We start from the raw sequence: 21,426 nt of genomic DNA, 5'->3' as shown, positions 1-21,426 counted from the left end.
ATTCGGCCCCCTAAGTCAATACTTTGCAGAACCACCTTTTGCTGCAATTACAGCTGCCAGTCTTTAAGGGTATGTCTCTACCAGCTTTGCACATCTACTGTAGAGACTGAAATCCTTGCCCATTCTTCTTTGCAAAACAGCTCCAGCTCAGTCAGATTAGATGGACAGCGTTTGTGAACAGCAGTTTTCAGATCTTGCTACAGATTCTCGATTGGATTTAGATCTGGACTTTGGGCCATTCTAACACATGGATATGTCTTGTTTTAAACCATTCCATTGTTGCCCTGTCTTTGTTTAGGGTCATTGTCCTGCTGGAAGGTGAACCTCCGCCCCAGTCGCAAGTCTTTTGCAGTCTCCAAAAGGTTTTCTTCCAAGTTTGCCCTGTATTTGGCTCCATCCATCTTCCCATCAACTCTGACCAGCTTCCCTGTCCCTGCTGAAGAGATGCACCCCCGAGCATGATGCTGCCACCACCATATTTGACAGTGGGGATGGTGTGTTCAGAGTGATGTGCAGTGTTAGTTTTCTGCCACACATAGCGTCTTGCATTTTGGCCAAAAAGTTCCATTTTGGTCTCATCTGACCAGAGCACCTCCTTCCACATGGTTGCTGTGTCCCCCACATGGCTTGTGGCAAACTGCAAACGGGACTTCTTATGCTTTTCTGTTAACAATGGCTTTCTTCTTGCCACTCTTCCTTAAAGTGACACTGTAACAAAAATGACAATGTTTTTTCTATCATCCTACAAGTTCCTAAACCTATTCTAATCTGTTCTGGCTCACTGCAGCACTTTGTACTATCACGGTGTCTGTAATAAATCAATGTATCTTTCCCCTGTCAGACTTGTCGGCCTGTGTCTGGAAGGCTGCCAACTCTTCCTGCTGGTCTGTTCCTCTATGCACACTCCAGTGTGTGTTTTATTTACATAAGCCAGCAGCTTCTCTGCTATCTTATCAGTGATAGAAGAGAGCTGGATAAAAATCCTCCTCTGTTAGGCTGTGAAAGTATCTGGCTGACACATACTGAGGAATTACAAACACAGGCACAGGCAGAGCTGTCTGCAGGAAGCCTGTAATGTTCAGTGCATGAGAGAAGCAGGGGACAGAAGGTAAACACATAAATGATCTTTTGAGATTCAAAAGGAAAGCTGTATACAGCCTGCTTGTGTATGGATGTATTTTCTCTGTGTGGACATATTGTACATCAATCTACTTCCTGTTTTGGTGGCCATTTTGTTTGTTTATAAACAAACTTTTTAAAACTGTTTTTGACTACTTTTAATGCGGCGAGGAGCGGCGAAATTGTGACAGAGGGTAATAGGAGATGTCCCCTAACACACTGGAATGTTTACTTTTGTGCTATTTTAGCAATACAGATTCTCTTTAAAGGCCAAATTTGTACAGTGCATGACTAATAGTTGTCCTATGGACAGAGTCTCCCACCTTAACTGTAGATCTCTGCAGCTCGTCCAGAGTCACCATGGGCCTCTTGACTGCATTTCTGATCAGTGCTCTCCTTGTTTGGCCTGTGAGTTTAGGTGGATGGCCTTGTCTTGGTAGGTGTACAGTTGTGCCATACTCCTTCCATTTCTGAATGATCGCTTGAACAGTGCTCCATGGGATGTTCAAGGCTTTGGAAATCTTTTTGTACCCTAAGCCTGCTTTAAATTTCTCAATAATTTGATCCCTGACCTGTCTTGTGTGTTCTTTGGACTTCACGGTGTTGTTGCTCCCAATATTCTCTTAGACAACCTCTGAGGCCCTGACAGAGCAGCTGTATTTGTACTGACATTAGATTACACACAGGTGCACTCTATTTAGTAATTAGCACTCATCAGGCAATGTCTATAGGCAACTGACTGCACTCAGATCAAAGGGGGCAGAATAATTATGCACACACCACTTTGCAGTTATTTATTTGTAAAAAAAAAATTTGGAATCGTGTATGATTTTCGTTCCACTTCTCATGTGTACACCACTTTGTGTTGGTCTTTCATGTGGAATTCCAATAAAATTGATTCAGGTTTGTGGCAGTAATATGACAAAATGTGGAAAACTTCAAGGGGGCCGAATACTTTTGCAACCCACCGTATATACATTTCATTTCTGTGTAGAGATAAAGTTATTTCTGATTAAAAAAGGACATAGCTGAACTGTCAAAACTGCTCTGGTACATAAGTGGGAAACAAGGTCTGGATGCGAAGTGGTTAAATCTAGTGCCCCACTATATTAACGGCTACAATTTGTAGCCACTATTTGTAGCTGTTATTTTCTATGTGTAGCTGCTATTCGTTGCTGTAATTTGTACCCACTATTTGTAGCTGCAATTCCGGCACCCTTTAAAACGAGATGTTGGGGTTAAGGTCAGTTGCACGCGGGGGGGGGGGGTAGGATAGTTAAGGGCTGGTCACCACCGGGGGGTTAAGCACCGTCCTGGATCTGTGTGAGAGTAGGGAGAGCAAAACATTCAAGACTAATCTAAGAGAATGGTTATAGAATAGCAAACACTGCATTGTAATGTGATAAAAGGTATAGCCCAAGTCAGCCCTTTTGTCACAGTACAATGCACTTTTATAGCACAGCACCTTTTTATTTCATCTTCCTGATGAAGCTTAATTTTATTAATACGCGAAACATGTTAATTTGTGGGGGATAAACTCCTTTCTTCCACGGCACAGATATTGTAGCGCTCAACTCTTTTGCATGTGCTTAGAGTTTTGATCTGACCTGTGACAGATTTTAACCTTATAGCATTAACCTACCTCTCTGCTATATGATCATCTAGTTTCTAGATACTTTGATGTGATTTTGGCCCTGGATGACTCACTTTATATCCTACAGAACGTGATGGCCGTGATTTTTCTGTGAATGCATTCTAATGGTGTTGTTACTCCTCCCCCCCCCCCCCCATTAATGTTTATGGTGATTGTATATTAACCCTCTTACCTTTTTATGATGTATATTAAAAGTTACGTTTTAGATATTGCAATACCATACATAATTAATGGTCAATTAGAGGTTGTTGAGAGTAGGGAGAGGTTGGGTCATAGTAAAATATTGGCAATATTACAGATATTTTACTATATGAATGTATCAGACTATTGGTAAAACTACCTATATTCTAGTACAGGGAGTGCAGAATTATTAGGCAAGTTGTATTTTTGAGGAATAATTTTATTATTGAACAACCATGTTCTCAATGAACCCAAAAACTAATATCAAAGCTGAATATTTTTGAAAGTAGTTTTTTTAGTTTTTTAGTTTTAGCTATTTTATTGGGATATATGTGTGTGCAGGTGACTATTACTGTGCATAATTATTGGGCAGCTTAACAAAAAACAAATATATACCCATTTCAATTATTTATTTTTACCAGTGAAACCAATATAACATCTCAACATTCACAAATCTACATTTCTGACATTCAAAAACAAAACAAAAACAAATCAGTGACCAATATAGCCACCTTTCTTTGCAAGGACACTCAAAAGCCTGCCATCCATGGATTCTGTCAGTGTTTTGATCTGTTCACCATCAACATTGCGTGCAGCAGCAACCACAGCCTCCCAGACACTGTTCAAAGAGGTGTACTGTTTTTCCTCCTTGTAAATCTCACATTTTAGGATGGACCACAGGTTCTCAATGGGGTTCAGATCTGGTGAACAAGGAGGCCATGGGCCATGTCATTAGTTTTTCTGCTTCTATACCCTTTCTTGCCAGCCACGCTGTGGAGTACTTAGATGCGTGTGATGGAGCATTGTCCTACATGAAAATCATGTTTTTCTTGAAGGATGCAGACTTCTTCCTGTACCCCTGCTTGAAGAAGGGGTCTTCCAGAAACTGGCAGTAGGACTGGGAGTTGAGCTTGACTCCACCCTCCACCCGAAAAGGCCCCACAAGCTCATCTTTGATGATACCAGCCCAAACCAGTACTCCACCTCCACCTTGCTGGCGTCTGAGTCGGACTGGAGCTCTCTGCCCTTTACCAATCCAGCCACGGGCCCATCCATCTGGCCCATCAAGACTCGCTCTCATTTCATCAGTCCATAAAACCTTAGAAAAATCTGAGTCTTGAGCTATTTCTTGGCCCAGTCTTGACGTTCTAAATTGTGTGTCTTGTTCAGTGGTGGTAGTCTTTCAGCCTTTCTTACCTTGGCCATGTTTCTGAGTATTGCACACCTTGTGCTTTTGGGCACTTCAGTGATGTTGCAGCTCTGAAATATGGCCAAACTGGGAGCAAGTGGCATCTTGGCAGCTGCACGCTTGACTTTTCTCAGTTCATGGGCAGTTATTTTGCGCCTTGGTTTTTCCACACGCTTCCTGCTACCCTGTTGACTAGTTTGAATGAAACGCTTGATTGATCGATGATCACGCTTCAGAAGCTTTGCAATTTTAAGAGTGCTGCATCCCTCTGCAAGATATCTCACTATTTTTGACTCTTCTGAGCCTGTTAAGTCCTTCTTTTGACCCATTTTGCCAAAGGAAAGGAAAGGAAGTTGCCTAATAATTATGCACACCTGATATAGGGTGTTGATGTCATTAGACCACACCCCTTCTCATTACAGAGATGCACATCACCTAATATGCTTAATTGGTAGTAGGCCTTCGAGCCTATACAGCTTGGAGTAAGACAACATGCATAAAGAGGATGATGTGGTCAAAAATACTAATTTGCCTAATAATTCTGCACTCCCTGTACAGTTATCCTGCACCCTTTTAAACATGCAGCTTTTTAAAATGTACGCCAGTTGGACAGCCAGGCAACTGGTGCTGTTTTAAAATTGAATACATTTTGTTAGCCTCCATATCCCTCTCACTTCAGGTTCCCTTTATAATCTGTTCTTGGCATCAAATTCAAAATGAACACTTAAATTTTTATCAGCTTACATGATTTTGAAGTACCACATGCTGTTTTTTTTTTTTGTTTTTTTTTTTATATCCGCGCTTTACACAGAATCACAATTTTTTTTTTTTTTTATTTTTTTTTTTTTTTTTTGTACAGACCATGGCCAGAATATGGAATGGCACTGTTGGAGGAAATTTTATTCAGTTTTACTTTGTAATCATAATAAGATACAACAGCTAGTTTGTTACAGCTTAACATTTGCCTTTGCAAAACATACCTCAGGAACAAAAATGTTGTAAGAAAAAGCACATTCTCATCGTCTTATCTTTTTCAGATCAAGGAGAGGAAAAAAATGAATTTGAGGGAAGAATATGGAATTTTTCCATATAGTGGGCAGTCACTTTTACAGAAAAGAAAACATTTCTCGCCTTAAGTAGCAAACTTTTTTTTTTTTTCCCCTTCCCAATATTTATTCTAATCGGTGGTCTGTCCGACATAGAAATGCAGGATGCTGGCTCCAGTGTACAGGCTCTCCACTGCTCCCTTCCTGCTTGTGACCACACCCCACATGTGTATGTTTGATGTGGGCTAAGTGTGAACAACTTGGAGCGGGGGAAAGGGAACATGAGAATCCTGGGGTATAAAAGAGGCCAGAAGCGTGACTAGTTTCACCCAATTTTTATTCTATCTGAATGCTCAGAACAGTTTTAATATTATGGCATGAGTGAAAGGGAGTAGCTGTATAAGAGTTCCATAAGGGTAACTGAAGGCTGTGAATTCACCGCCTGTAAGTTGCTCTTTTTTTTTTTTTTTCACCACCTGGGCACTTGTTAGCGTTCAGTACCAGAGGTGGGCGGGGCCATTTCTTGTTTAGGCTCAGACAGACTGCACAGTCTGCTGGGAGCCTTGTGCAATTAAAGTAGTGATTACAAACCCTTTCTGTGACACAAGTCTTTCTGCAGATATGCTGAGGTGACACAGCACTTTGGACTGACAATGCACTGAAATACTTCTGTCCTGTGAATAGTGCTGATGTGTGCCTGTAGGCATTACGTTTGCAGCATGGAGAGAAAGGCAAATACACATTATAGTTTGAGACGTGTTTATTGAATGAAATGTAACTATGTACAAATAAGAAATGACAAGCAACAGAAATGGAAAAAAATGTCCAGCTACAATGAAACAAAAACAAACACAGCAGACCTAAACATTGACTAACTGTTGTGTACAATAATTTCAAAACCTACAAAACTGGGTAAGGCGGGGAAGCATCAGCAGCAAGTCACTCCAGCAAGCAGGAACCCAACTAAACTGAAACTCTGGTGAATGCTTTTGGAACATAAATTCCTTACACAGGGGGACTGCCCACTATCTCGTCACCCTCTCAAAGAGGAGTATATGCTACTTGGCTATGGGCGAGCAGCTTCACTGTACTGCAAGCAGAAATCGTGTTCTAATAATCATTAGGGTGACCTTAAAATGCTTGCAGTTTTGATTATTTTCAAGCTTATGTTCAAATGTATAAAATAAACTTCAAATTGGATTGAAATGGCAAGAGTTCAGCGATAACTTTACTAAACTCCTCTTTCAATGACAAAATTGGCATCTTTGTATGGGTTTTAGTGTCAAGCTGTTTAGATAGTATGGTATCTCCTTTTATTACGTTTACATGTGTATTTTTGGTTTAAGGTTCCTCGGTTTGCTGCATACATTTAACCCCTGTTGATTTTGGCGCTGGGTTATCGCTGATAGAATTTTGGTCTTTTTGTTTTTTTACCCATACTCTATTTGGTTCTTTATCTTTTTACACTAGCCCCCAACCCCCCCCCCCCCCCTCCCCTCTCTGCAAAAGCAAATCTCTATCTATTCACCTAACACTAACCGCCCTTCCTAAGCATAAGAATACTCAGAATTAGATTTATTTTGCCTAGTGAGGCAGTTGCCACATCTGGAATTGTTTGTGGTACACATCGGCATTGAAACATAGTGGCGCAAATACCCATGCAATGAGGAACAGACATAGGCATTGAAAAATAGTGATACAAAAACTGCATTGAACATATGTACATGCCTAATACTTTTCCCTAATCCTTTATTAAGCAGTTAATGAAATGTTGAAAATATGGGGTTAGTAGCTTCTCAACTTCTGAGGCTACGTGTTTATAACTAAGTCTGTTTGGGATTAAGGTCAATGAATGACCTAAACTTTGTTCGAAGAAAGAGCCTTGTAGGATTGTTTTTCGTTTTTTTTTGTATTGCTCCATTTTAGATCTTCCTCCTTATAAAAAGTAGAATGAGTAGAATACTGGGGCATGTTGAACTTGTTGCTAAACTTTATCACTGGAAGCTTCAAGTGTTTTTCAAGGGCAGTCCCAAGACCTGTGTAGTTCTGATGGTTACACCCAGTTGTCACTTAAGCTATTAAACTGATTCAGGTCAAAAGCAAGCAATATATTCAAAGCTTTGAGCTAAAAGTAAAAAGAAGTGAATACTAGACCATTGTAAAAAGTGGTGCTGGAATTGTTGGATAGATAAATAGCTAATGCAAACCACAGATTCAAACAGTTGTGAAGCAGTGAGAGAAAGCAAGACATGAGCAGCATTCAACAACTGCAATAGTCCTTTCTGATGTCGGGCCTCCTTCCAGGCAGTTCAGCTGAGCAACATACAAGGTTCTTCAAGCATCAATGATTCTGGCTACCTTGTTTTTGTGCTGTTTTCAACACTTTAACCACTTTGGGACCAGACAGTTCTGGCCCTGTAAGGACCAGTGCTGTCCTTTCCCTATTTGTAAACTGTGGTTACTGTGATTACTGAGTCAGAAGCCAATGAAATTATCTGAGCAGCCTTACTGTCCCCAGAATGTCACCCTCAGTTCCTCTTGCTTGTGTGTTGGCAGCTTTGTAAAATCCATCTAGCTGGTGTATCTCCTAGTGTAGCAGTTTGCTTGCACAAAATGACATCATAAGGGAATTAATCCTGTTTAACACTTGGGATTAGTAGAACTTTTGCTCTGTCCTGTGCACCAATACAAAGCTTAAGGAGTTATGGTGTTGCTGGCATGGGTGTTGAGGGTGTTCCAGCCATGCATCAGTATGGGGGATAGAGCAAAATGCATGGATCATCTATTTCTGCAGCAGTGGTTATACCCTAACAGACATTTTGATGGTCAAGTATGCATTTTTTTTTAAATGTAAACATGGTTTCCACCCTTTTCTTGTGGTAGAAACATTTTGTACTATAAATGCACATATAGGTCCACTTTGTTTCAAGTCCAGATGCAAAAAAAAAAAAAAGTGCCTGTGTTGTGTAAAAATAAATAAATAAAAAATAAAGTTCCACCTCAAGTGCCTTGTGTTTTCTGCAGTTGGTTGGCTACACAGAAAAAGCTATTAATCTACAGATGTTCATTGGGACAGCAGATGACCGATATTTGAGGCCTCATGCCTTTTACCAAGTACACAGAATCACTGGGAAAACAGTGGCCACCGCAAGCCAAGAGATTATCATCACCAGCACCAAAGTTCTTGAAATCCCTCTCTTACCAGAAAATAACATGTGTGCCAGGTAAGTTTACTCACAATAGTATTTTATAGTGCATTATGGGAAAGCCTACTTTATGGAAATTGCTATAATGGTGGCAAAGCTATAAATAAATCTTCTGGAGGTCTTCCAGTGTTTTGGAATGCATGACTGTAGAACTTCAGATTTGGCAAGACTCTAAACCTATTTGAACAGGGCTCTCCTTCGCCTCCAGAGTATGTATGGCAAAAGATACTGAAGGATAAATAGATCCAATCTGTAATGAATTGTAAAAACTAAAAGTGCTTGTGTATCGTGTGTGTATATTGCGTTTCTGGTAGAAAGACGGTACAGGTACATCATCAGGCAAGCAAAAACAATCAGTGTTCTCCCCAGAATTTTTTTCCAGCCAGGTGGCATGAAAAAGTTGTCGGGTAGGGCACAAGGGGTGGATGCAGGGATGGCGCTTCTCTGTGCAACTCTGCTTAAATACAGCTTAGGAAGAGGATGAGGCGGTGGGCCGATGACAGCCAGATGATAACCAAAATTAGCCAGGTGGAGCACCCAGCTAAAATGCCTGTGGAGAGCACTGAACTATGATGATTTAATTGCAATCTGGATGTTAATAATTTACGCAAATTACATATAGTAGTACTGTCCAAGGTTATGTAAACTGCAGGGGAAAGAGCTATATTTGGTTTTGTGAACTGGATGTGTAGTAGATATCGACATGGAGACCGTACACTTTGGCACACAATTTGTGTACAGTGTACTTTAGATTAAGCTCACAGGGGCTTTTTACCACATGGACACAACCTTTTCAAACTAAAAATAACATTATAACAAATGGTTACCAGATTGATAACCTAAAGGAAAGCATCCAATATGACTCGGTAACTATGTTTGGTGCAAACATTATCACCTCGAAACTGGGAAGGCTCATGTGAGAATGATACTTAAGTTTTCACTAACACATAGATCATCTTCTGATCCATGCAAAGGCCTAATGTATAAAATCATGTAATGGTTAAAGGGCAAATCAAACGCATCAATATTAACCCCTTGCCCGTGTTTGTTTAACATTGTAAGCAGTATGATGTAAGTTTATCTTCTTTTCCAAAAACCTTCTCTAAAAATGTCAATGTTAAAAAATAAAGAATTAACCCTTTGCTCTCACAAAGTACATACACACGGCAACCTGTAATATAGACAGTGATTAAAAAACACACTCATCAATATCGAGAATATTTGCTATCACAACACTGCAGTATTTTGCGTTAAGCCACTTCACCGATGTCCAGGTTTGCTCTTTAGAGCTACTCTCTACTGTAACCCATATGATTTTGCATTTAAAGAGACATTTCAGTATCATACCTTAATTAGATGCTTATTTGGAATTCTGAACCTTTAAAGGGAACCTTAACTGTAAAAAACAGAAATGAGTTTCACTTACCTGGGGCATCTACCAGCCCCCTGCAGCCATCCTGTGCCCTCGCAGTCACTCCCGGCTCCTGCGGACCCCCGCCGCCAGCTAGTTTAGTTTTGCCAACTCGGAGGGCCACCATGTGTACCTTTGCACGCATTCCCGCTGGCGCGGGAAGCTATCCCGGACATTAACATGTACAAATTTGTAAAAATGTACACCTGCAATGCGTAAAAATGTACGTGTTAATGTGCGCAATAGCCTCCTGCCCCAGCGGAATACATGCAAAGGTACACGTAGTTGCCCTCCAAGTTGGCAGAAACGAAACTAGCTGGCGGCGGGGGACTGGAGGAGCCGTGAGTGACTGCGAGGGCACAAGATTTTTTTTTTTGAGTTGAGGTTCATGGCTGTGTAGCTTGATGGGGGTCATGTGTCTCTAAAGTTGAAGACCGTTGGAGCTGAGTATGTGGAGTGGGTCCCCTTTATTAAAGTTTGAGGTGAGTGAGAGGGAGTAGATCTAATAAGTTAAAGCTTATTTCTTAAATCTTTGAGGATATTGGAGAAAGCATATGGAAGTGAATTGTGTTTTTTATCGGTAGTTACAGTGGTATACTGCCATCTTGTGTCGAAACTAAAATGCTTCAGCTTTCCACTTGAAAAACTTTAAACCTGCTGCTGCTTTCTCTAAAACGGAAAAACGGTCACACACTATGCTTTCTGTGCTTTTTGTTTTAGTATCTGCTGTTACCAATGAGGGGTCAAGCTAGATTTCTGCCAGAGAAATACTTTGCCTAATATATAGTCCTATAATAGAGAATGTCTTGAATGTGTTATCATGTTTTCTGAATATTTATATGAACCTTTTTTTCGAACCTTGTAATATTTTTGCCAAAACATTTCTGGGGATAAAAAGCATCTGAATAATTCAATCTGTACCACCCAAAGGGTTGCTGCTACGATAATTTACTCAGGGTGGCTCCTCTATAGGCAGACTCTTGTTATTTAGGCCTGGTCCACACTGACTGCGTTTGCATTTTTAAAAGCACTGCATGATTCTCATTCACTGAAAAATCGCAACAAAATCACAGCGATTTTGCACAGATTTTCACCGTAAACTGGGCCTAAAAGTGGCCCAGAGAGTATTGTTGTGACTGAATAATACATTTTTAAGCAAGTGGGGTTTTTAGGTACAAATGTTTGAAATATCTTGCTGTTTATCATTTGTTTCTAATGTGTCCACTTTATATGACTTGCATTACAGCATTGACTGTGCTGGTATTCTAAAGCTGAGAAATTCTGATATTGAATTGCGCAAAGGAGAAACTGATATTGGCAGGAAGAACACCCGTGTACGCCTGGTGTTCAGAGTACATATACCCCAGCCGAGTGGAAAAGTGCTTTCCTTACAGACTGCCTCTATACCCATTGAATGCTGTAAGTATAACAGACCATTGCTGAGTAAGTGCTTATTCATATTTTTTTTTTCATGTCGTAACATACATATATACATATATTTTTGACATAAAGATTATATAACTAAATGTATTTGGACATTCTTCCTAATTAGTCTTTCTCCATTGACCTACATTTGCAGTAGAAATGGTTTTACTGAGCTTTGTGATTTTCAGTGGCATTGTCAAATGAGGCCATCTTTCCAGCAAATCAGGTGATCAGATGTCTGCCCTCCTACACCTGCCAATGGACAACCAATAATTCTGTTCAGCCTGTCTACACACACCGTGCCTTTTGTGGCCTGTTGGCAGTATTGAGATATTAGACTTTCTCGGATGAGGGACAGAACACATGTTCCCAAGTGGATAGTGGATGTAGTTGTAGATGTCAGCAGGGCTCAGTTATTCAGTTCTTAGGCCTGAAGTTGGGTGGATATGGTTTAGCATCAACCACAGTAGGGCGTTGGTCTTCCTTTGTGACAGAGGAGGTTTTGTATGTGTTTATATCCACATTATGTAGTGGTGTAATGTGTATGCACATCCCTGTACTTGGCCTTTGGTTGAACTGTAAACTATAGCATTTTGCTATAGCGTTGTCTTGATGTTACACATGTCTTGATGTATGTATGCTTATATACCCAACATATGAACTTTTCTTCACCAATTGATCATCTGGTCTGTTCTACCCATCCTCCATTTGTATGGTTTTATAACTGGTACACACAATGAGTTTTTCTGGCAGATTTACTGCAAGGTAGATTATTTCCAACAAGTCCGATCTGATTTCCGATCTATTTTCCAATCGATTTTTCATAGAAGTGCCAAAATCGATCAGAGATCAGACAAAATCTCATCATGCGTACCAGGCATTACCTATCCTCCATTTGTATTGTTGTACTGGACAGGATGCAATACTTTCTCTTATGCCTTAATGCACATTATTGTTGACATTGGTACTGTCTTTGCCAGTGTATAATATTATACCATATCTACTATCTTTTTTTTTTTTTTTTTTTTTTTTTTTTGAAAAGTGTACTAACCATGAATTAAAGTTGTGGTGTGTATTATTTGCCTTTAACATAACCTCTATTTTCCAAAGTACACTTTGCACACATTAAATTTTGCAGGCATGTTATTGAGTGTCTGGCGACGTGCGCTGCGGACAACATGGCCATGATTGACAGCGGTGCTTGAAGCAGGCGCAGTAAGGACGACCTTGAGGTTGTCCTCTGCACTGTGCAGGCAGCCCGGGACAGCAGCGGAGAGCGGGAACGGTCAGCGTGGGACAGTCGGCTGCAAGGGGCTGGAGAAAGCCCCCAGGTGAGTAACGCTCATTTTAAAAATTTTCCCTGATTCCTTTTAAGGCTGCTTTCACAGTGGGACGTTACAGGCACACGTTAGTGCAGCCTGTAACGCTCCCCCAATGCACAGCAATGTAACACAATTGGGCTGTTCACAGTGCCCACGTTGCGTTACATGTAACGCTGCACATTGTAGTGAAAGTGCAGCATGCTGTGCGTTCTACTACTGTTTGCACATGCTCAGTGGGGGGCGGAGAGGAGACAGGGAGATGCCGCTACAGTAGCCGCGCACATGGCTACTTAACCACTTCAGGACCACAGTCTTTTCGCCCCTTAAGGACCAGAGCCTTTTTCTCCATTCAGACCACTGCAGCTTTCACGGTTTATTGCTCGGTCATACAACCTACCACCTAAATGAATTTTACCTCCTTTTCTTGTCACTAATACAGCTTTCTTTTGATGCTATTTGATTGCTGCTGCGAGTTTTACTTTTTATTATATTCATCAAAAAAGACATGAATTTTGTCAAAAAAATGACTTTTTTAACTTTCTGTGCTGACATTTTTCAAATAAAGTAAAATTTCCTATACATTTGAGCGCGAAAGTTATTCTGCTACATGTCTTTGATAAAAAAAAAAACATTCAGTGTATATTTATTGGATTGGGTAAAAGTTATAGCGTTTACAAACTATGGTGCCAAAAGTGAATTTTCCCATTTTCAAGCATCTCTGACTTTTCTGCGCACCTGTCATGTTTCATGAGGGGCTAAAATTCCAGGATAGTACAAATACCCCCCAAATGACCCCATTTTGGAAAGAAGACATCCCAAAGTATTCAGTGAGAGGCATGGTGAGTTCATAGAAGATTTTATTTTTTGTCACAAGTTAGCGGAAAATGACAGTTTGTGACAAAAAAAAAAAAAAAAAAAAGTTTCCATTTCTTCTAACTTGCGACAAAAAAAAATGAAATCTGCCACAGACTCACTATGCTCCTCTCTGAATACCTTGAAGTGTCTACTTTCCAGAATGGGGTCATTTGTGGGGTGTGTTTACTGTCCTGGCATTTGGGGGGTGCCTAATTGTAAGCACCCCTGTAAAGCCTAAAGATGCTCATTGGACTTTGGGCCCCTTAGCGCAGTTAGGCCGCAAAAAAGTGCCACACATGTGGTATTGCCGTACTCAGGAAAAGTAGTATAATGTGTTTTGGGGTGTATTTTTACACATACACATGCTGGGTGGGAGAAATATCTCCGTAAATGACAATTTTTTTATTTTTTTTACACACAATTGTCTATTTATAGAGATATTTCTCCCACTCAGCATGGGTATGTGGAAAAATACACCCCAAAACACATTATACTACTTCTCCTGAGTACGGCGATACCACATGTGTGGCACTTTTTTGCACCCTAACTGCGCTAAGGGGCCCAAAGTCCAATGAGTACCTTTAGGATTTCACAGGTCATTTTGAGAAATTTCGTTTCAAGACTACTCCTCACGGTTTAGGGCCCCTAAAATGCCAGGACAGTATAGGAACCCCACAAATTACCCCATTTTAGAAAGAAGACACCCCAAGGTATTCCGTTAGATGTATGGTGAGTTCATAGAAGATTTTTTTTTTTTGTCACAAGTTAGCGGAAATTGATTTTAATTGTTTTTTTTCACAAAGTGTCATTTTCCGCTAACTTGTGACAAAAAATAAAATCTTCTATGAACTCGCCATTCTCCTAACGGAATACCTTGGGGTGTCTTCTTTCTAAAATGGAGTCATTTGTGGGGTTCCTATACTGCCCTGGTATTTTAGGGGCCCTAAACCGTGAGGAGTAGTCTTGAAACCAAATGTGGCAAAATGACCTGTGAAATCCTAAAGGTACTCATTGGACTTTGGGCCCCTTAGCGCACTTAGGGTGCAAAAAAGTGCCACACATGTGGTACCGCCGTACTCAGGAGAAGTAGTATAATGTGTTTTGGGGTGTATTTTTACACATACCCATGCTGGGTGGGAGAAATATCTCTGTAAATGACAATTATTTGATTTTTTTTACACACAATTGTCCATTTACAGAGAGATTTCTCCCACCCAGCATGGGTATGTATAAAAATACACCCCAAAACACATTATACTACTTCTTCTGAGTACGGCGATACCACATGTGTGACACTTTTTTGCAACCTAGGTGCGCTAAGGGGCCTAACGTCCTATTCACAGGTCATTTTGAGGCATTTGGATTCTAGACTACTCCTCACGGTTTAGGGCCCCTAAAATGCCAGGGCAGTATAGGAACCCCACAAGTGACCCCATTTTAGAAAGAAGACACCCCAAGGTATTCTGTTAGGAGTATGGTGAGTCCATAGAAGATTTTTTTTTTGTCACAAGTTAGCGGAAAATGACACTTTGTGAAAAAAAAAACAATACATATCAATTTCCGCTAACTTGTGACAAAAAATAAAATCTTCTATGAACTCATCATACACCTAAAAGAATACCTTGGGGTGTCTTCTTTCTAAAATGGGGTCACTTGTGGGGTTCCTATACTGCCCTGGCATTTTAGGGGCCCTAAACCGTGAGGAGTAGTCTTGAACCCAAATGTCTCAAAATGACCTGTGAAATCCTAAAGGTACTCATTGGACTTTGGGCCCCTTAGCACAGTTAGGCTGCAAAAAAGTGTCACACATGTGGTATCGCCGTACTCAGAAGAAGTAGTATAATGTGTTTTGTGGTGTATTTTTACATATAACCATGCTGGGTGGGAGAAATATCTCTGTAAATGACACATTTTTTTATTTGTTTTACACACAATTGTCCATTTACAGAGAGATTTCTCCCACCCAGCATGGGTATGTGTAAAAATACACCACAAAACACATTATACTACTTCTCCTGAGTATGGCGATACCACATGTGTGACACTTTTTTGCAGCCTAGGTGCGCTAAGGGGCCCAACGTCCTATTCACAGGTCATTTTGAGGCATTTGTTTTCTAGACTACTCCTCACGGTTTAGGGCCCCTAAAATGCCAGGGCAGTATAGGAACCCCACAAGTGACCCCATTTTAGAAAGAAGACACCCCAAGGTATTCCGTTAGGGGTATGGTGAGTTCATAGAAGATTTTATTTTTTCTCACAAGTTAGTGAAAAATGACACTTTGTGAAAAAAACAATAACAATCCAATTTCCGCTAACTTTTGACAAAAAATAAAATATTCTATGAACCCATCATACACCTAACAGAATACCTTGGGGTGTCTTCTTTCTAAAATGGGGTCACTTGTGGGGTTCCTATACTGCCCTGGCATTTTACGGGCCCAAAACTGTGAGTAGTCTGGAAACCAAATTTCTCAAAATGACTGTTCAGGGGTATAAGCATCTGCAAATTTTGATGACAGGTGGTCTATGAGGGGGCAAATTTTGTGGAATCGGTCATAAGCAGGGTGGCCTCTTAGATGACAGGATGTATTGGGCCTGATCTGATGGATAGGAGTGCTAGGGGGGTGACAGGAGGTGATTGATGGGTGTCTCAGGGGGCGGTTAGAGGGGAAAATAGATGCAATCAATGCACTGGGGAGGTGATCGGAAGGGGGTCTGAGGGGGATCTGAGGGTTTGGCCGAGTGATCAGGAGCCCACACGGGGCAAATTAGGGCCTGATCTGATGGGTAGGTGTGCTAGGGGGTGACAGGAGGTGATTGATGGGTGTCTCAAGGTGTGATTAGAGGGGGGAAATAGATGCAAGCAATGCACTGGCGAGGTGATCAGGGCTGGGGTCTGAGGGCGTTCTGAGGTGTGGGCGGGTGATTGGGTGCCCGCAAGGGGCAGATTAGGGTCTAATCTGATGGGTAACAGTGACAGGTGGTGATAGGGGGTGATTGATGGGTAATTAGTGGGTGTTTAGAGGAGAGAATAGATGTAAACAATGGATTTGGGAGGTGATCTGATGTCGGATCTGCGGGCGATCTATTGGTGTGGGTGGGTGATCAGATTGCCCGCAAGGGGCAGGTTAGGGGCTGATTGATGGGTGGCAGTGACAGGGGGTGATTGATGGGTGGCAGTGACAGGGGGTGATTGATGGGTGATTGACAGGTGATCAGTGGGTTATTACCCGGAATAACAGATGTAAATATTGCACGGGCAAATTGATAAGGGGGGGGTCTGAGGGCAATCTGAGCGTGTGGGCAGGTGATTGGGTGCCCGCAAGGGGCAGATTAGGGTCTAATCTGATGGGTAGCAGTGACAGGTGGTGATAGGGGGTGATTGATGGGTAATTAGTGGGTGTTTAGAGGAGAGAATAGATGTAAACAATGGATTTGGGAGGTGATCTGATGTCGGATCTGCGGGCGATCTATTGGTGTGGGGGGGTGATCAGATTGCCCGCAAGGGGCAGGTTAGGGGCTGATTGATGGGTGGCAGTGACAGGGGGTGATTGATGGGTGGCAGTGACAGGGGGTGATTGATGGGTGATTGACAGGTGATCAGTGGGTTATTACCCGGAATAACAGATGTAAATATTGCACGGGCGAATTGATAAGGGGGGGGTCTGAGGGCAATCTGAGCGTGTGGGCAGGTGATTGGGTGCCCGCAAGGGGCAGATTAGGGTCTAATCTGATGGGTAACAGTGACAGGTGGTGATAGGGGGTGATTGATGGGTAATTAGTGGGTGTTTAGAGGAGAGAATAGATGTAAACAATGGATTTGGGAGGTGATCTGATGTCGGATCTGCGGGCGATCTATTGGTGTGGGGGGGTGATCAGATTGCCCGCAAGGGGCAGATCAGGGGCTGATTGATGGGTGGCAGTGACAGGGGGTGATTGACGGGTGATTGACAGGTGATTGACAGGTGATCAGGGGGGATAGATGCATACAGTACACGGGGGGGGGGGGGTCTGGGGGGGGGTCTGGGGAGAATCTGAGGGGTGGGGGGGTGATCAGGAGGGAGTAGGGGGCAGATTAGGGACTTAAAAAAAAAATAGCGTTGACAGATAGTGACAGGGAGTGATTGATGGGTGATTAGGAGGGTGACTGGGTGCAAACAGTGGTCTGGGGGGTGGGCAGGGGGGGGTCTGAGGGGTGCTGTGGGCGATCAGGGGGCAGGGGGGGGGGGAAATCAGTGTGTTTGGTGCAGACTAGGGTGGCTGCAGCCTGCCCTGGTGGTCCCTCGGACACTGGGACCACCAGGGCAGGAGGCAGCCAGTATAATAGGCTTTGTATACATTACAAAGCCTATTATACACTGTTGCAGCGGCGATCCGGATGCCAGTAACCCGCCGGCGCTTCCGAACGGCCGGCGGGTTACGGCGAACGGGGGGCGGAGCCAGTCCCCGGCGGCTGATCGCGTCACGAATGACGCGATCGCCGCATAGCCACTCCCGCAGCCGCCCCCGCCGATGGGCGTATTGCGGTCGTTTGGGCCCGGACTTTGCCGCCGCCCATCGGCTGGGGGCGGTCGTTAAGTGGTTAATATGCACTGCACTGGCGGCCGCTGATTGGCTGGCGGGACCACGTGATGCGGAGTGTCTCGCTCCGCATCACGTGGTCCCGCCGGCCAATCAGCGCCACTCTGGGAGACCTTATGCGGATAGAGCCGCCTAACGCGGCTCACTCTACCGTCCTCTCCCGCACCAGCAGGCGTTGCATTAGGGGACGTTATGCGACCATAACGTCCCCTATAACGCAACGTCTTAGTGTGTAAGTAGCCTAACAGTTATGCCAAAATGCTACTAATACCAATAATTAAGGACTTAAATTAAAACCGTTGGAGCAATGGTTATTGCAGTTTCATGAGACACAGAACCCAAGAGGTCACAGATGGCAACAACCAGGTGGTTAAATTGAAAGACTTCGTTAATTGTGGAAGTAACTGCGTCGTATATCTTCTCACCTGTGGATGTCTTAAGCCTTATATAGGTAGAACCACAAGACCCCTAAGACAGAAGTTGGGGGAACATAAGTGGAACATTGCTGATCAAAGAAACATCATGGGGAGACCACTGATACACTTAACATCATGGGGTTAGAGATGATCCCCCAAAATCTACATAAAGGGATCAGATATAGGAAACTCTGTGAGAAAGAATCCTACTGGATATTCAGATTCAATGCACTGTCCCCCAATAGTTTGAATGAGAGCCTAGAATCCACCACTTTCCTGTAATAATATTAAGGTCCCCAATTCTTTTGATCCTGGTTCATATCTGTTTTAGGATCATACATTATCTATGATGTACTTAATCGCTGATCATTAGAAGCCCCTGATAAGTTCAACTCATTATCCCCCCCCCCCCCCTTACAGTATTCCTTTACTCCTATTGTTGTAGAAAATCGCAGCAGTCCAGTAACATGAGCACTGAGACAAGTGGGTGCAGCAGGGACAAAGCCAGGTCAATAATGATCATTTCATATCTTCCTGGAGCTTGAATACTCCTCTGTTGTGCACTACCATTGGCTGTGTCTCACCACTCCCAAATTTATTTCTGAAAAGATTGGCTCCACAAAGCTCTGATCTCAACATCACGCAACTGAGACACACATTCTACAAATTTATTTTTTTATTCCTGAAGGCTGGAAGAACCTAGCTGCAGTTTCATTTATTGCGGAAAAACCCCAAAACCCTGTACAAGTGTCAATAGCGCAATTTATGCTATTTTAAAGGCAAAGGGTGGTCACAGCAAGTATTTTGAATGATTCGCGTTCTTTTTTTGTTTTATTAATATATAAATGAAAATGATTTTTACTTTATTTTTAAAGCATCCTCACTGTAAGGCCTCGTTCACATCTACGCAGCGCGATCAGAACTTAACGTGTTCGATCACACACCATCTGCGCCGCTACCTGCTGCACTACTAATCCCATCCATTGACAGTGATGGGATCAGCTCTGCGCTTGGGGGCAAAATGCAGGCAGCAGTACGCAAGCGCATCATAGCACATCGTACTGCTGCGCAGCGCAGTAATGTGAACGGCAGAAGGGCTGTCTATGCCCTTCTGCCTTTACTGCGTGTCACCACGTCATACGCGCTTCCAAATGTGCACGGAAGCGCGTATGATGTGAACGAGGCCTAAGGCATTCATTTCAACATTTGCACATTAGACAAGACAAATAGCATTGACATTGCATGTTCCTCCTGGCAGACGCAAATTGCTGGAGCTGTAGCCACTAGGGGTGCTCACAGTGGGGCCCTAGCAGTGTTACTTCATAAAATATATACAACTGCCTGATTCTGTTTTTACATTTTTATAAATGTAATTCTAATGTAATTCTAAATGTAATTCTAGCCCAGCGATCTGCCCAGGAGTTGCCTCAAGTGGACAAATATAACCTAAATAGCTGCTTGGTAACTGGTGGAGCTGAGATGGTTATCACTGGATCCAACATCCTGCCTGAATCTAAAGTAATCTTTATTGAGAGAGGCCAAGGTATGGTCCTTTTTATTTTTTTCTTAAGTAAAAACTGTTACACGTCCCAGCGGAGTGCCATCTTTGTTTGAGGCACTTTTAATTGATTTATGCAGTATTCAGTGCTATGTGTTGCTCTCTGTTATTCATAGTGTAATCCGGTTGCACTTCAATTGTGATTGTGAAGGATTGTGAGCACAGCCTTTTGGAAACAAAACTTTAGCTACAGGTGTGTGTCCTGCGTACAGCTCAGAATTGAGTCGAATACGCCTTAAGGTGGCCACTAATGGTCCAATTTCTAGTGAAAAATCATTCGAGCGATCAGAAATTCTGATCGGACAAAAAAATCGTTTACTACACCATCAACTAACCAATCATTGCTTCTTATCTATCATGACCAACAAGAAAATCCAAATTTTGGTTTGTCAAATTCAATCGGACGATTGTTTTTATAATCGTTCATTATCGATTGTGCCCATCAACTGAGATTATTTACAACCAATCCGATCAGAATTTCTGATCGCTCTAACGATTTTTCGCTAGAAATTAGACCGTTAGTAGCCAGCTTAAGGGGAACAAGGATGATTCCTCCTATTCACCATCTAACATTTCTTTCCCATTGCCTCAGGCTTTTCTCTATTGAGCCATCACTTCTTCAGTTAATTAGAAGATGAAGTCTTGGAAATCCCCACCTGTTCTGGGACTATTTTATAATCTTATCATGCTTCGTATGGCTAATTAGATACTTGTTTTGAATTGCTTATATACTGCATATCTTGCTTGTATATACCTATACCTTTATTTTGTCATATTATGTAAAGCTTGTAATGTAATATTTTTGTAATAGGACTCTCCCATCTGATTCAGTGTTTAGTTACATTTCACTGTGTCATCTCTATTTGGGAGTCCTTTGCTTTTAAATTCAATTAATACAGTTATCCCAGAAAGAGGAAAATGGGTCATGCAAATCAGCTTATATTTTTAAATAGATTCCAGTTTCTTGATGCCTTACCTTCTACTTAGTTTAAGGGCCCTTGTCCACCAGCGCGTTTGCGCTAGCTGAATCGCAACGTCGCAAACCGCTAGCGATTTTACAATCGCTACGGTTTGCTTTTTAACATAGGAATCGTGGTAGGTCATTTCCACTACCGCGATTCGTTTTTTACCCGAACGCGCGGCGGAGTGATATTTGCCGCGATTTTGCTATGCAGTGCATAGCATAGCAAAATCGCGGCCGCAAAACGTCGGGGAATCGCCGGTTTTGCGATTCAGCAATCGCTAGCGTTCAGTGTGAACGCTAGCGACTGCAGGTGGAAAAGGGCCCTTAGGGTCTCTATGTTTTCTTTAAACTGCTGAACACTCGCTTTGAACACTCGCTTTGAACACTCGCTTTGAACACTCGCTTTGAACACTCGCTTTGAACACTCGCTTTGAACACTCGCTTTGAACACTCGCTTTGAACACTCGCTTTGAACACTCGCTTTGAACACTCGCGGTACG

At 42.4% G+C, this 21,426-nt stretch overlaps 1 protein-coding gene across 1 annotated transcript in view; it reads left to right on the top strand.

The window, feature by feature from the left end:
* Window positions 1-21,426, top strand: part of NFATC3 (nuclear factor of activated T cells 3) — a 118,632-nt gene that overhangs the window by 75,051 nt on the left and 22,155 nt on the right. The window contains exons 4-6 of the mRNA XM_068261611.1: window positions 8,213-8,412; window positions 11,052-11,224; window positions 19,807-19,947. Coding sequence (XP_068117712.1) covers window positions 8,213-8,412; window positions 11,052-11,224; window positions 19,807-19,947 — 514 coding nt within the window. The remainder of the gene's footprint in view (window positions 1-8,212; window positions 8,413-11,051; window positions 11,225-19,806; window positions 19,948-21,426) is intronic.

Source organism: Hyperolius riggenbachi, chromosome 11 (genome assembly GCF_040937935.1).
Source record: "Hyperolius riggenbachi isolate aHypRig1 chromosome 11, aHypRig1.pri, whole genome shotgun sequence".
NCBI classification, from domain to species: Eukaryota; Metazoa; Chordata; class Amphibia; order Anura; family Hyperoliidae; genus Hyperolius; species Hyperolius riggenbachi.
The sequence above is the reverse complement of the archived record's forward strand: the minus strand, read 5'-3'. Positions and strand labels throughout refer to the sequence as shown.